Source organism: Pelodiscus sinensis, chromosome 1 (assembly GCF_052426305.1).
Source record: "Pelodiscus sinensis isolate ZL-2025 chromosome 1, ASM5242630v1, whole genome shotgun sequence".
NCBI classification, from domain to species: Eukaryota; Metazoa; Chordata; order Testudines; family Trionychidae; genus Pelodiscus; species Pelodiscus sinensis.
In genome coordinates, this window is record NC_143052.1 from 355,643,685 (window position 1) to 355,660,358 (window position 16,674).

General features: G+C 48.2%; 1 protein-coding gene and 1 pseudogene across 1 annotated transcript; both read right to left on the reverse strand.

The window, feature by feature from the left end:
- Positions 1-2,303: 2,303 nt before the first annotated feature.
- On the reverse strand, positions 2,304-3,285 carry LOC102450858 (olfactory receptor 52E4-like; annotated as a pseudogene).
- A 10,516-nt stretch (positions 3,286-13,801) lies between these two features.
- On the reverse strand, positions 13,802-14,749 carry LOC102451340 (olfactory receptor 52R1-like). The gene has a single exon (XM_006119762.3). The coding sequence runs from the start codon at positions 14,747-14,749 to the stop codon at positions 13,802-13,804; it is 948 nt and encodes a 315-aa protein (XP_006119824.3).
- Positions 14,750-16,674: the final 1,925 nt, after the last annotated feature.

Here is a 16,674-nt window from a genome sequence, read left to right on the forward strand (position 1 = left end):
CTTCCCTCAGTCCTTTATTCTCAAGCTGAGGTGTCTGCTGAGAAAAGCCGCTCCGCGTCTCCCTGGTCTGCTGGGGGGGGGGGGGGGGGCGGCGCTAGCTTCGCGTCTCCCTGGTCTGCTGGGGGGGGGCGCTAGCTTCGCGTCTCCCTGGTCTGCTGGGGGGAAGCAGCTAGTGCGGGGTTGCCTCACCCGTTTGTAAGTAGGGATCCGATCTAAGTTGGATCCATGTAACCCGGGGACTGCCTGTATATTCCTGGAGGCTCTCAAGGCACCAGTGTGTGTACAAGGCCAGCCAGGTGGAGGCACCGCCACTTTACATTCATTGCCAGCAAGGGACTGCAGCAAGGGGTGGACAGGGCTTTCCCCAACTAAACACCCCACACCACTGGGGTGCTCAGGATCTCTTTTAGGTTAAAACACCAGGCGCCCAGGCACACCTCTGAGTGTGACCTTGCTCCCCAGTAACCCGGGGAGGAAAAAGGGGGGTACATACGTATCTCAAAAGTGTTTTGAGTGAATCATTTTGGCTGTGTCTAGACTGGCCAGTTTTTCCAGGAAATCAGCCGCTTTTCCGGAAAAACCTGCCAGCTGTCTACACTGGCCGCTTGAATTTCCACAAAAGCACTGACTTCCTACTGTAAGAAATCAGTGCTTCTTGCGGAAATACTATGCTGCTCCCATTCGGGCAAAAGTCCCTTTTGTGCAAAGCTTTTGCGCAAAAGGGCCAGTGTAGACCGCTCAGATTTGTTTTCCACAAAAAAGCCCCGATTGCAAAAATGGCGATCGGGGCTTTTTTGTGGAAAAGCGCATCTAGATTGGCATGGACGCTTTTCTGCAAAAAGTGCTTTTGCAGAAAAGTGTCCGTGCCAATCTAGATGCTCTGTTCCGAAAATGCTTTTAACGGAAAACTTTTCCATTTGCGGAAAATCATGCCAGTCTAGACATAGCCGAACACAATGTGATGGAACCCCCACCCCATGCTTTTGGAAATGGACTTATGGACATGAATATACGTATCTCAAAAGTGTTTTGAGCTAATCATTTTGTGTAACCCATCAATCTTCATGTCACAATCCACTGGGTCTCTTTATCTTACTCTATTGTATGTATCGTGTGTGTAAAATTAGACACAGGGAATGGGGAATAATTTGTGAGTTTCAAATGTGTGAATGAGAGATATGGAGGGGGTGACCCTAAATTATCTCTTTTGTCCTTCAGCCTGAGCAGGGGTTGGTAGGGAGGAGCCTCAATCCTTTAACAAAAAGAAGAGGAGAGGAGAGGAGAGGAGAGGAGAGGAGAGGAGAGGAGAGGAGAGGAGAGGTCTAGGTCTTTTTGGCTGGGCTGCACCTGGAGGAAGGTGGCTGAGAGCCCCGGGTGTGGAAGGCATCCCTGGTTTAGAACGGCTGCTGGAAAAGAGGTTTTAGCGTGAGCTTAAGTTTGCGCTGAGGTTTCAGGGGAAATTAACCCAGCGGTTTTATTTCTTTTCATTTGTAACCTACTTTGCTCTGCCTGCTCTTTCTTATTGCCACTTCAATCCTACTGCTTCAACTTAATAAAACCATTTTTATTTTCTATGAAACCCAGTGTAAGCGATTGTTACCTGGGGGGGGGCAACCAGCGTGCACATTCCCCCTTGCATTGCTAAAGGGGGCTCAGCTAATTCTTTGGGGTCTGATCCCTCGTGGGGAGTGCTCTCTCAGGACGCTGGGCCCCAAACTGCACTTGCCTTGGACCTGAGGAGGTTCAGTGTCCCTGCCCCCACGGAGAAGCTGCACAGGCATCAGTTTGGGGCCTTGGCTGGGGGAGACCAGGGAGCTGGCCTAGTAGGACCGGGCGGTGAGGAGTCCCAGAGAGCGGGAAGATGAGTGGAAGGGACTGTGTCAGCACCCTGGGAGGCGTCCCCCCCAGAGGGGTTGTCTGGGACCGCCCCCCGGCACACACAACATTGTCAGAGATAGCTAAATGAAGGAGGGGAAGCAGCCCCCTGAGACGGGGTTTTAAGCCCTCCTTCGCCCAGCAGCCTGAAAGCCCAGCTAGGAAGGACTTTCCCTGAGACACTGGCCCCAATACCTTTGCGGCTGAGGGGGTGGAGCTGGAATCCCACCAATGACAAATAGCGTGGGACTGAGACTGCCTGAGGTAGGCCACAGCAGGGTACTGGGGTGGGGTCACCCTGCCTCAAGCCACAGAGCGAACACTACAGCACAGTGAGGCCATGAAAAGGTTTAATGTCTCCCACACTGTCCCGTAAGTGACTCAGGAATGAGGCCCAACACCAGGTCACCATCTAGGCCTGCAAGGCGTTAGGTCGGTGAGCCAGAGCACCAGGAGAAAATTTTAGGCCCATTTACGACTAAAGAGTTGGAGCAGCCTGTCCCGGATCTGTCTCGTCTTCACCCCATAGATGATGGGGTTCAGCATGGGGGGCACCAGGAGATACACGTTGCCAATAAGAATGCGGAAATGCAGGGACACGTTTTGGCCAAACCGCTGTGTGAGGAAGGAGAAGAGAGCGGGGATGTAAAAGGCTAAGATGGCAAAGAGGTGGGAGCCGCAGGTCCCAAAAGTCTTGAGCCGGGCGTCCTTTGTGGGAAGTCTGAAGACGGCCCTGAGGATCTGGGTATAGGACACGGATATAAAAAACACATCCAGACCAGTCACAAAGAAAACTGCAAAGAGGCCGTAGTAACTACTGATGCGGATGTCACCACAGGCCAGCCTCACCACGGCGATGTACTCGCAGTGCGTGTGGGGGATGATGTTGGTTGTGCAATACGGCCACCGACTTCCTATGTAAATAAAGGGTAATGTCAGCATGCCACTGCGCAGTAACACAGCCAGGCCGATCTTGGCCACCACAGAGTTTGTGAGGATGGTGGAATGTCTCAGGGGATGGCAGATGGCCACGTAGCGATCCAATGCCATGGCCACAAAGATCCCAGACTCGATTGCTAAGAAGCAGTGAATGAAGAACATCTGTGTGAGGCAGGCACTGAAATCGATCTCCCTGGAATTGAACCAGAAGATGCTCAGCGTTTTGGGCAGGGTGGACGTGGACAAGACCAGGTCAGTGATGGCCAACATGCAGAGGAAATAGTACATGGGCTTGTGGAGACTTGTCTCCCTCTTGACAATGAACAGGATGGTGAAGTTCCCCAGCATGGATATGGTGTATGTGCAACAGAAGGGGATGGAGATCCAGGCATAGGCTGTCTCCAGGCCAGGGATGCCCAGCAGGATGAAAGTGGAGGGGTTGGTGAAGTGGGTGGTGTTGGAATCTGACATGGAGCTGAGAAGATGGCGAACCAATGTAAGAGTATCTCATGCACACGCTGTATGCTCTCCCGACTTCCTGAGATTGGCAGTCGCAGTGCAGATGCCTGAATGGAGAGACAAGGTGAAAATGAGACAATGCAGGACAGAGGGGCTGTTCTCATGGGTGAAGAAAATGGCCTGTCTTAAAAGTGAAAAACGATATTTTCATTATTCAGACAACAGAATTATGAACAATGGACTCAGGTAACAGAAATTCCCTATTTTGGAGTGTCCAGGCATCAGTAATTTGAAGGCAACAGAAAAGTACCACAAATAATATTCACAGACTGCCCTCTGGTTGAAAGGGTGGTTATAATGCAGACTGCAAGCCGGCATAGTAATTGATCTGGAGAATTTAGTCAGCCTGCAGATAAACCATTCAAATACAGTTGAAGCCAAAGTTATCAGAATGGGCAATATTGATCCAACCCCAGAAAAGAGCGCTCTATTGTGGAACATAGGGACCCTGAAAAGTTTCTCTGAAATAGATCTCTGAAAACATCCAGTCAGTGTGCAGCGACAGTCAAAAAAGCAAAGAGAATGTTAGGAATCATTAAAAAAGGAATAGAAAATAAAAAAGAGAATATCTTATTGCCTCTATATAAATCCATGGTATACCCACATCTTGAGTACTTCATACAGATGGGAATAGTGATAGAGATGCAGCCGTGTTAGTCTGGGGTAGCTGAAACAAAAGACAGAACTATGTAGCACTTTAAAGACTAACAAGATGGTTTATTCAGTGATGAGCTTTCGTGGGCCAGACCCACTTCCTCAGATCAATATGTGGAAGAAAATCAGCACAACCATATATACCAAAGTGAAACAATCAAAAAAAAAAGGAATGCATGTGAAATTTACAAATCAAATTTTAGAACAGAGTGTGGGTGAGGGGGGAAGGTAGTGACATAGGGGTGATAATAGGGGAAGTTTCTGTGAGGTAATGACATTAGGGATGATAATTGGGGAAGCTATCTTTGATTAAGGGGTTTGGAACAGGTCACATATGAAAAGAGATTAAAAAGACTTGGACTATTCAGCTTAGATAAGAGAAGACTGGGGGGGATATGATAGAGGTCTATAAAATCATGACTGGTGTGGAAAAAGTGAATAAGGAAAAAATATTTACTCATTCCCACAATATAAGAACGAGGGGTCGCGAAGTGATATTAATAGGCAGCAGTTTAAAAACAAACAAAAAGAAGAGTTTCTTTACTCAGTGCAAAGTCACCCTATGGAACTCCTTGCCAGAGGATGTTGTGAAGATCAAGACTTTAACAGTGTTCAAGAAAGAGCTAGATAGATTCTTGGAGGTTAGGTCCATCAATGGCTATTAGCCAGGATGGGTAGGAATGGGGTCCCTAGCCTCTGTTTGTCTGGAAATAGGTAACAGGAGAGGGATCACATGAGGATTACCTGTTGTGTTCCCTCCCTCCGGGGCATCTGGTATTGGCACTATAGGCAGACAGGATACTAGGCTAGATGGATATTTGCTCTGACCTGGTCTGGCCATTCTTAAATTCTTATGATGTAGGCATAGGAGTGGACACATGACTCTTTGGGTGTGTCTAGACTACAGGGTTTTGTCGACAAAACTATACCTGCGTCTATACTACCACCACGTTCTGTTGACATAATGTCGACAGAACTTGGCAGTTTTGTCGACAGTGGTAAACTGCATTCTACGAGGAATAACACCTTTTCTCGACAGAGTTCTGTCGACAGAAGACGTTATTGCGTCTACACTGTCCTTTGCGTCTACACTCTCATGTCAACAAAGCAGCTTGATTTGTCAACAGAATCTTCTGTAGTCTAGACGCCCTTTGTCGACAGAAGCATCGTCTAGACATACCCTTTGTGAGTGGCCTGTCCTATTCTGTGACCAAAAGGGCTGAGGGGATCCTTGGATGCATGAAGGAGGGAGGGAGTGTGTCAGAGCAGTGAAAAGATTTTGCATCCGCATATGGCAACAGTAGGACATGGTAGCGTGGATACTGGCTATCTATCATTTCCCCAACATTTTAGAGGGGTCACCGTGTTGCCTGTGACTGGAAAACTTTTTTAAATAAAAAACAAAAAGTCTTGCAGCACCATAGAGACTAACATCTACGTGTTTGGTGAGTCTCAAAGTGCTGCAAGATCATTCATTGTTTATCATGATTCACTAAGGCACGAATCCTACACTGGGGCCTCTCTGCTTTCGGGATTTCCCCACTTGCTCTGCGGCTCAAACTCTGACAGAGTGACTAGCCCAAGCCTTTGCCAAGACCTGTGCCCAGCAGAAACATCTGAATTAGATCACCCTTTACGGGGAACAGTCAGGGTGTGATTGACAGCGACTCCATGGAAACACCCGCTCAGTGGCGGTAGTGGCCAAAATAAAGCCACTGTCCAGAAGCAAAGGGATGGATGGCATGCTTAGTTTTGGTCACTGTTTGGGATATTGTAGCCAGAAAGGGGGTGTCAGGGACAGGCTGTGGGAATGGGGCCGGCTGCCATGTTCCGACTCTGGGACTTATTAGTGTAGAGAAAGGAAAAAGGGGGCAGCTTGAGGAGGAAAAAATTGTAATATTGGCACTGAGTCCAGTCAAATAGATGGAGGACACTTCCCAACCACTAATATCTATGGACAGCAGCCCTGTGGCCCCTTAGAGACTGACACATTTATAAGGTCAGGAGATTTGGTTGCAAAGGCCGACTTCAACAGGTGAGTTGTTAGCATCTCTCAGGCGTAGCAGGAGTGCTCAAAGGTTTGAATGGTGCAGGCGAATACAGCTACCCCTCCGAGACTTGCAGACAGTTAGAGATCCAGGAGTTAACTCTTCAACGCTGCGGCAAATTAACAGCCAGACTGACTGGAAAACAATGTAATCGCGGAAATGAGAGTAACAAACAGGAGGGCTTCCAGATGGTAGTTAAAATGATCCAGTGCCAAAAAGGTTGAGGAAAATAATTAATACCCGTCAACCAGCAGCTGTAAGGAACCAGTTTCATCCTGTAGCAAACGTGGACCTCTGGCTACTCCAGTGAACTTGGCAGATGCAATAGAATTTGATGTCTTTGAGGGATTTTAATTAATAAGGGAAAACATTGAGATACTAAAGTGAACTCCAAAAGCAGTTGCCAACGGGCCATTGCCAGTGAAAGGGGATTTATCTTGCTGGGCTCAGATTTATCTGGCTGGATGCTCATCTAGAGTGAACGGGCCGGGGCAGGTGCACCGATGGAGCTAGAGTGTTGTAACAGAGCCACATGGAAATTTGTCCCCTTGGAAGAGGGAACGCAGGCCAGATCCCCAGATCCACACGACAGATCCTTGGAGCCATAAAGAGGGGGTTGGAGAGTGGGAGCAGAAGGAGGATTTTATCTCAGCCCCTGGCACTGGTGAACATCACTGCACCCTGTCCTGGGGGCCACGTTTTTTCAAAAAGGACGTTGGAAAAGAGGAGAAGGGGCAGAAAAGAGGCAAAGAAAATGTCTGACGGAGAGAGGCTCACACGGCTTCCTGTCTTATCACAAAGACAGCCAAGGCATTCCTGGACGGAGGACTAAGGGTGATAACACGCTGTATTACCCAGGGTGCTCTCTGCATGCTTAAAGGCTGCTCATAGTGGAAAGGGTCCCAGACATGCTTGCTATCCCACAATGTCCCCAGTATCCACCCAGCGTGCTGTGAGGAAGAGGGGGTGTCTGGGAATTTGGAGAAGCCAGTGTCTTCTCTGGGAAACCCTGCCCCACACATCACTCACCCCAGCATCCCCTGAAACATCCGTGGCTGAAAGCTGACCCAGGGCTGTGCCCCATTCGTATTATAGCTCTGTGCAGTCCCAGTGGGGTTCGCTCACACTGTAGCGGAGACGTAAGCATGTGAGGTAAACAGGCGGGAGACCAGCCTGTCTGTGCTTCTGGGCTATTTATCCAGCTGTGGGCATAAGCTTCAGTTAAGGACAGTTCCCAAAGGGCGAGGGGAACTCTTGGGCTCTGCGTTGAGACGGGGAGGAATTGGCTGCTCTGTGTATTCTAGCTAATAAGGAAGAAAAAAACTTGGCATATTGCCTAGACCTCCCTAGACTGTTCCCTGTGCCGGCCTTGGGTAGCTGGGTAGATCGCACGCAGAGAGCACCAGAGAAAGATGACTGAGGGACACACAAAGTCTATGTCTACACTCACGGCTTCTTGTGCGAGTAATATGCAAATGAGGCTAAGTGTGGAATATCGCAGAGCCTCATTTGCATACCTAATGAGCCACCATTTTTTTCAGAAGAGGCTCTTGCGCAAGAAGGAGCGTCTACACTGCCCCTTCTTGCGCAAGAAAATCCCTCTTGCACAACGCCGTTGCACCTATTACTTGACAGGAAGAACGGCGTTGCGCAAGAGGGTTTTTCTTGCACAAGAAGGGGCAGTGTAGATGCTCCTTCTTGCTCAAGAGCCTCTTCTGAAAAAAATGGTGGCTCATTAGATATGCAAATGAGGCTCGACGATATTCCACGCTTAGCCTCATTTGCATATTACTCACGCAAGAAGCCGCGAGTGTAGACATAGCCACAGAGTCAGGCAGAGCTCCGGAGTCTGAGGTCACTGATGTAAGCGCAGTCTGTACCTCACACCAAGAGGGGGACACATTCCCACTCTGGCAGGGCCCATTCGCTGCGGGGGAGGCCGAGGAAAGTCTGGAAGAGAGAGCCAGAGCCATCACCATCCTCTCAAGGGGAAGCTGAGATTTTCAGGCTCAGTTGGAGTGTGGGAGCTCTCTGCTTCTGTGAGGCGTGAGCTCCAAGACTCCACTTCTCCTCATGCCCAGACACCTGTCCACACACCACAGGCACTGGGGTCTCTTCAGGGGGGAAGAGACTTACTACAAGCAACATGTTCCTGTGAACAGTGGGCAGTTGGGGTCTGTCCAAGGCCTTGACCTCCTGCCAAAACTGCCCTGGGAAAAGGGGGACTCTGTAGGCAGGAGAGAGCTCGGATTCATAGAATCATACAACACTAGAACTGGAAGAGACCTCGAGAGGCCATAGAGTCCAGTCCTCTGCCCTCATGGCAGGACTCAGCACTGTCTAGATCAGTGTTTCTCAGTCTTCTCTTACAAAGTACTCCCTTTTCAAAAAAAAATTATCAGTAACCCCCAGTACCTACAATTTTCAGACACACGTTTTTTTTCTACCATTGCAACACATTTATTTAAACAATTTAATCATAGCTGGGCGGGCGATGACATTTTGGGTGTATAAAGTACAAAAATAATAAAGCGCTGTAAAACTTAATACAAAAATTCAGTTTTCTCCAAATTTCAGCTGTGTTGACCTATCCCCCAGCCTTCCCTTGAGTACCCATAAGGGTACTCGTACCACTGGTTGAGAACCACGTGTCTAGATCACCCCTGAGAGATGTCCATCCAGCCTGCTCTTGAATATTTCCAGGGATGGAGATTCCACAACCTCCCCAGGCAACTTATTCCAGTGTTTATCCACCTTGACAGTTAAGAAGCTTTTCCTAATGTCCAACCTAAACCTCCCTTGCTGCAATTTAAGCCCCTTGCTTCTTTGTCCTAAGCCGCTTCTTCATGTTTACACTGGATCTTTTTTTCTTCCCGTTTGTTTTATTTCCTCCCGGTGTCATAGAATCCTAGAAAATTAGGGTTGGACGAGACCTCAGGAGGTCATCTAGTGCACCACCTTCAGGACCAACCCCAACTCAATCATCCCAGACCGGGCTTGGTCAAACCTGCTCTTAAAAACCTGCCTGGGTGGAGTTTGCACCACTCCCTTTGGCAACCCAGGACAGTGGTAGGTGCTGTGAACAGCTGGGGAATGTTAGGAGGCACCAGAGTCCAAGAGTTCTCATCACCCTTTGAGAAGGTCCCTGCATTGTTGTTGACTCCTACAGGTGGATGAAGAACACAGAGGCCCAAAGACAGGAAGAGAGACATTGCCTATAACGTGTCCATTTTCCAGCCTGTTCCCATCCTGATGCTCCCTTCTCTGCTAGATGCTGCGCTAACCCCACTGGGACTGGATAGGCCTGGATCAGAAGCCCTCCACGCCCATGTCCACTCTTGGTGCAGGATGTTGTTGCACGTGGCGGAGTGAGAGAGGCGTGGGACCCGGCTACCGGAGCGGGATTCCTGGGGAAGATACTTTGGTCTCAGAATTGACTGATACCGTCCCCCATCTCTTGATGAGGAGCTCCCCGGCTTGACAAACCCAGTGGAATGTGTCCCAGTGACATGGGTCAAAATGTCCATTTTTCTCTGCCCCTTCTTTCCCGCCGGCGGAGAGCCTAGTGCCACAAGGTGGCTGCAAGTCAATGGCAAAGGGAATCCTTCAGGATGAAATGCATTAGTTGATATACAACACAAGGCCATATTCTGAGACCCAGGCTTATACTCTGCTCAGACCTCACCAAGGCAAATCTCCCCTTTGAGTAAAAACCAAGTAAAGACCTCGGGAGGCAGCTGTGTCCTAATAGAGTTTTTCTCCTCCTCTTGCCTTTCTGGGCTCTGACAACTAATGGGAGATAGGCCAGAGCTGTGACCTTACTTTCACCTGGATGTGCAAGGACTCCTCACTGACACAATTATCAGGTTGTTTCAACATACACAAGCCGTCTTCTCTTCTGGCGTCATTCAGGAAGTCGGCTGACCTCATCTGCCTCCTGCTTTCCAAAATAATTCAGCAGGAAGCAGGCACCCTGTGAGGGATAGTTCAGCCCAAACTCTTAAAAGGTGGCTAACGCACAAGCAATTGATATTTTTTTATCCTTTTTTTTTTGGTCCCATATTTTCTTTTTTTTTCCGGCTGTGCTGGTGTCTCATTGTGTACTCTCTCTCCTATTGTGATCTGTGCTTGATCTGTCATAGAATCATAGACTCATAGAGACTGAGGGCTGGAAGAGACATCAAGAATCATCGAATCCAGCCCCCTGCCCAAGCAGGACCAACGCCAACTCAATTGTCCCAGCCAGGGCTTGGTCAAGCCGGGACTTAAAAACCTCTAGGGATGGAGATTCCACCCCCTCCCTAGTGAATCCATCCCAGTGCTTCCCCACCCTCCTAGGGAAATAGTTTTCCCTAATATCCAACCGAGACCTCTCTCACTGCAACTTGAGACCATTGCTCCTTGTTCTGCCACCTGCCACCCCTGAGAACAGACATAGGCATAGTGAGGAAGGGCATGGCAGGCAGTTGCCCCCAGCCGCCATGCTAGGGCGAGCTCAGGGAGAACAACGTGGGTGGGTCTGATGTGGCCACAGCTGCTGTGGCTGGTCTGGATAGTCCCTGACCCTCCTACATCGTTCTCCCTGCACTCGCGCTACTGTGGCGCCCGGGGACAACTGCACCCCCTGCCTCCCCTATCACTATGCCCCTGAGAACAGCCTCTCTCCATCCTCTTCTGAACCCCCCTTCAGGAAGTTGAAGACTGCTCTCAAATCCCCCTTCACTCTTCTCTTCTGTAGAGTAAACAAACACAAATCCTTCAGCCTCTCCTCATAATTCATCATTTTTGTCTCTCTTCACTGGACTCTTTCCAATGCGTCCACATCCTTTCTAATATGGGAAGCTTAGAACTCGACACAATACTCCAGGAATAAGGGACCTTTCGGAAAAGGCTTTATTTTCCAAAAGATCCCCATCTAGACTGGTGCTTTTTTCTGGCAAATCCCCGAGCCGGAAAAAAGCGGCAGCCATGCTCATGCAAATGGAGCGGGGAAAATTTAAATCCCCGCTGTATTTGCAATTCCGACTTGTCTCATCTGCATCCCTTTTCCAGAAAAGGTGTCCAGTGTAGACACAGCCCTGATGTGGCCTCTCCAGAGCCAAATAAAGGGGAATAATCACTTCTCTAGATCTGCTGGAAATGCTCCTCCTAATGCATCCTAATATGCCATTAGCCTTCTTGGCTACATGGGCACACTATTGACTCATATCCAGCTTCTCATCCACTGCAATCCCCGGTTCTTTTCTGCTAAACTGCTGCTTAGCCAGTCAGTCCCCAGCCTGTAACTATGCCTGGGATTCTTCCATTCCAAGTGCAGGTCTCTGCACTTGTCCTTGTTGAACCTCATCAGATTTCTTGGGGCCCAATCCTCTAATCTGTCCAGGTCACTCTGGACCCTATCCCTGCTCTCATTTCATAATGCTCGAAGACTGCTCCTTCCCAAAACCAAAATAAACTTATTTCTCGCATTCAACTTCTGTACCATTAACAAGTTGTTTTTTCACCCCTAGGACATGGCTCAAGCATTCTCTAGGATTTCTTTTGTTCTTCAGAGACTTGATTGTTACGTGTAGTCCTGCCAAGAATGGACTTTCCCTACTGTTTTTATCTCCATGTATCCATTTTCAAAACTTCTGATCATATTACTTACTACAGGTTGTACCTCCCTTAACCAGGACTCTGTGGTCTGGTAACATCCGCTGTGCAGCCGGAACACAGAGGTTCCTGGACCACACAGTCCAGGTATAAGGAGGTCGGGCCGCAGAGTGGGAACAGGGGAGGAGGGGCATGACTCAGCCAGCAGCCCCGTGTTGAAGGAGGCGGGGGGGCACAGCAAGGAGTTTTGGATCTTGCTTCTGGGTAATAGCGAGGGGCTGGCAGAGGTTGCAGACTCAGTCCTGGCAGCCGCAGACCTCCAACAGGCCCAGAAGCCATGAAGACCCAGCAACCCCAGAAGCCACAAAGCCCCAGAAGCCACAAAGCCCCAGCCTGGGGAGCCATGGCCAGGCAGGCAGCAACAGGCCTCAGCTGGAGTCCAAGCTGACATGCCATGTAGCACAGGCCATGTTGGGTTTCCAGTGGCAGAGCCTGGTTATAAGAATGGCCATACTGGGTCAGATCAAAGGTCCATCTCGCCCAGTCTCCTGTCTTCCGACAATAGCCAATGCCAGTTCTAGTTCTTTTTTGAATCTTTTTTAAAGTCCTGGTCTTCGCACCATACTCTGGCAAAGAGTTCCATGGGTTGACTATGTGCTATGTGAAGAAAATCTTCCTTTTGTTTCTTTTCGGGTATGTCTAGATTACATGCCTCTGACGACCAAGGCATGTAAATTAGACATACCGACATAGTAAATGATGCGGGAATTTAAATATCCCCTGCTTCATTAGAATAAAAATGGCCACCGCATTGTGCCAGCTCAGCTGTTTGTAGGCACGAAGTGGCAGTCGAGACGGGGATCAGTTGGCAAGGAAAGCCTTTGCCGACCGATCCCTTATGCATCGTGTAATGAGGTTTACAGGATCTGTCGGCAAAGGCTTTCCTTGCCGACCGATCCCCATGTTGACTGCTGCTTTGTGCCGACAAACAGTTGAGCTGGCACAACGTGGCAGCCATTTTTATTCTAATAAAGAAGGGGATATTTAAATCCCCGCTTCGTTGACTATGTCAGTATGTCTAATTTACATGCCTCGGTTGGCAAAGGTATGTAGTCTAGACATAACCTTAATGTGCTACCAATTAATTTCACTTTCTCCGTAAATGTCACGATTTTACAGACCTCTATTATAGCCCCCTTAGTCTCCTCTATTCTAAAATGAAAACTCCAGTATTTTTAATCTCTCCTCATAGGGCACCCATTTCAAACCCCTAAGCATTTTTGTTGCACTTTTCTGAACCTTTTCCAATGTCAAGATACCTTTTTTGAGATAAGGCAACCACATCTGTACACAGTATTCAAGCTGTGAACGTACCATGGTTTTACAGAGGCAGTAAGATATTCTCTGTCTTATTTTCTATCCCTTTTTTAATGACTCCTAACATTCTGTTTGCTTTTCTGACTGCTGCTACAAACTGAGTTTTCAGAGACCTATCCACAATGACTCCATGATCTCTCTCTTGAGTAGTTGTAGCTAAATTAATCCCCATCATATTGTATATCAAATTGGGATTATTTTTCACAATATGAATTACTTTACATTTATCAACATTAAAATGCATATGCCATTTTGTTGCTCAATCACTTAGGGTATGTCTACACTGCCATGTTGCAGGGGACTTGACTTGATAACCTCTCAAGGTCCCTTCCAGTCCTAGTATTCTATGATTCTATGATACACTTGCAGTTCAAACTAGGGATGCAAATGTAGGCATTCGAAATAGTCAATGAAGCGGGGATTTAAATATCCCGCGCTTCATTAGCATGATCTCTGCGGCACGTTATTCCGATCAACAACCATTTCTAAAGTTAAAGTGCGTGCTAGGATGCCTTAGTTTGAACCACACCCCTTGGTTCGAACTAACGTTACTCCTCAAAAAAGTATCTTATGAAAAAGCCTCTTTCAAAAAAGGCGTGTAGTCTAGACATTAAAAGTTGTACACAGACCAGAACATACAGGTTGTTTTGCTGAAACAGCACGGGAAGGCCATGAAAAGGTTTAATGTCTCCCTCACTGTCCAGTCAGTGACTCAGTAATGAAGGCCCAACATCATGTCACCGTTCAAATTTGCATGAAGCTTGGTCTGTGAGTCCAGGCACAAGGAGAAAATGTTAGGTCCCTTTGTGGCGAATAAGTTGGAGCAGCCTGTCCCGAATCTGTTTGGTCCTCACCCCATAGATGATGGGGTTCAGCGTGGGAGGTACCAGGAGGTACACGTTGGCAATGAGAATACGGAAATGCTGGGCCACGTTCTGGCCAAACCGTTGTGTCAGGAAGGAGAAGAGAATTGGGATGTAAAAGGTTAAGATGGCAAAGAGGTGGGAGCCGCAGGTCCCAAAAGTCTTAAGTTGGGCGTCCTTTGTGGGGAGTCTAAAAATGGCCCTGAGGATCTGGACATAGGACACAGATATAAAAAACACATCCAGACCAGTCACAAAGAAAGCCACAAAGAGGCCGTAGTAACTACTGATGCGGATGTCACCACAGGCCAGCTTCACCACGGCGATGTACTCGCAATGTGTGTGGGGGATGATATTTGTTGTGCAATACGGCCACCTTTTTGCTAGGAAGATAGAAGGTAATGCAAGCATTCCACTGCGCAGCACCACGGCCAGGCCAGTCTTGGCTACCACGGGGTTCGTGAGGATGGTTGAATGTCTCAGGGGATGGCAGATGGCCACGTAGCGATCCAATGCCATGGCCACGAAGATCCCAGACTCAATTGCTAAGAAGCAGTGAATGAAGAACATCTGGGTGAGGCAGGCACTGAAACTGATTTCCACAGAATTGAACCAGAAGATGCTCAGTGTTTTGGGCAGGGTAGACGTGGACAGGACCAGGTCGGTGGCGGCCAGCATGCAGAGGAAATAGTACATGGGCTCATGGAGGCTCAGCTCCTTCTTGACAATAAACAGGATGGTGAAATTCCCCAGCATGGATATGGCGTAGGTGCTGCAGAAGGGGATGGAGATCCAGGCAAAGGCTGTCTCCAGGCCAGGAATACCCAGCAGGATGAAAGTGGAGGGGTCAGTGAAGTCAGTTGTGTTGGAACCAGACATGGAGTAGAGGAGGTGGCATACAATTTCGAGGCAGAATTGTGTCCCCTGCAGGCACGCTCTGTTCTCCTGACTTCCTACAATTGCCCAGTTTCTAGGGTGATGATCACAGTGCAGATGCCTGGATGGAGAGACAATGTTAAGATGAGGAGGTTGGATAAGAAGACAAACTGAAAAGTCTGGGACTGGTTGTGGTGAACAGACAGAATAGAGGTCATTGGACAGAGCAGAACAAAGTGAAAGATTGGAATTGAGTACGTTCCAATTGACTCTGAACACTCCCCAACCAGTAATATCTATAGACAATAAATGCTAATTCTTCACAACCGAGTCACATTCACAGCAAGGCAGATTAGAACTATTTAGACAGAGATGCTTAATGACGTCTATGTTTCGATTTTCACCAAGAAGGTTAGTGGTGATTGATTGCCTAGTGTAGTGAATGCTGGAAAAAATGAGATAGTTTCAAACATTAAAACAGGAAAAGAATAAGTTACAATTGTGTAGACTATGTAAATGTCTTCAAGTCCCCAAGGCCTGATAAAACGCATCCTAGGATGCTCCTGGAGCTAACGTAGGAGGTGCATTAAAATTATAAGTCATGGAAGACATGAGATTTTCCCAATGGCTGAAAAAATATCATGCCCATCTATTAAAAGGGAAATAAGGACAACCAAAGAATCCACAGACCAGTTAGCTTAGATTCCGTGTGAAGAGAAATAATGGAGCAAATAATGAAGGAACCCAATTGCAAACCTCTGGAAGATAATAAAGCAATATGTAAAGTCAACATGGATTTGGAAAGAACAAATCATGTCAAAGAAAAGAAAATCCTTAAAATCAACTAGCAGTCCTGGGGAACCTCAGAGACTAACAATGTGCTTCACGATCTAATATAATTAGTCTCAAGGGTGCCAGAGGACTGCTTGTTGTTTTTAAAGATACAGACACACACGGCGACCCCTCGGAAAAGAAATCCGTGACAAAATTTTGGCCAATTCTTAGAGAGACAGGTTATAGTATCGGGAAGCTCTTGTAAAATGGACTAAAAACTGGATAATTCATGGACTTCGGGGAGCAGTTGCCAATGGGCCATTGTCAGTGAATGAGGATGTATCCACTGGGGTTTTGTGGGGATCAGTGTAGGCCGGGATGTTTGTCAATATTTCAATGAATGATGTGGCACAAAGGTAAAATGGAGAAGTAGGGGGGTTAGAATGAGCCGGCTGGGGCAGGCACAACGATGAATCTAGAATATTGTAACAGAGACACATGGAAAGTTGTCCCCTCAGAACAGGGTGTGCAGGCCTGATGCCCTGACTGGGACACATGGTCCTGGAACCCAGGGCCCGGAAAGGGATTTCGGTGTCGTTAGGGGCAATCAAACCATCATGAGCATGAACTGGGCAGTGGTGAGTGGGAGCAGTGGAAGGGTTTTATCTCTGCTCCCGGCATTTGTTTAACCACCCGCAACCAGGCTGGGGGGGGGGGGGGGCACATTTCGAAAAGGACGTGGAAACTGGAGAGGGGGAAAAAAGAGATAAAGAAAATGTCTGACAGAGAGAGAGACAGAGTCACTCACTTATCTGATAAGTAATCTGACAGTAAAAGGCTGATTTTATTACCCACGGTTCTCTCTCCCTGTTTAATGGCTGCCCAGAGTAGAAAGCATCACAGACATACTCGCAACCCTACCCTGCCCGACACTGTACCACCCTTCCCAAATTGCACTGAGGCTGCCCAGCAGGTGCGTCTTCAGCACGAGACAGGTGTGTGGGAATTTGGAGATGCGAGTGTCTTCCCTGGGAAGCCCCCTCAGGCCACCCTGCCCCGCACAACACTCACCCCAACATCTCCTCAGACATCCATGGCTGCCAGGTAACACCGGTCTGTGCCCCTTTATAAGATAGCTCTGTGCAGTCCCAGTG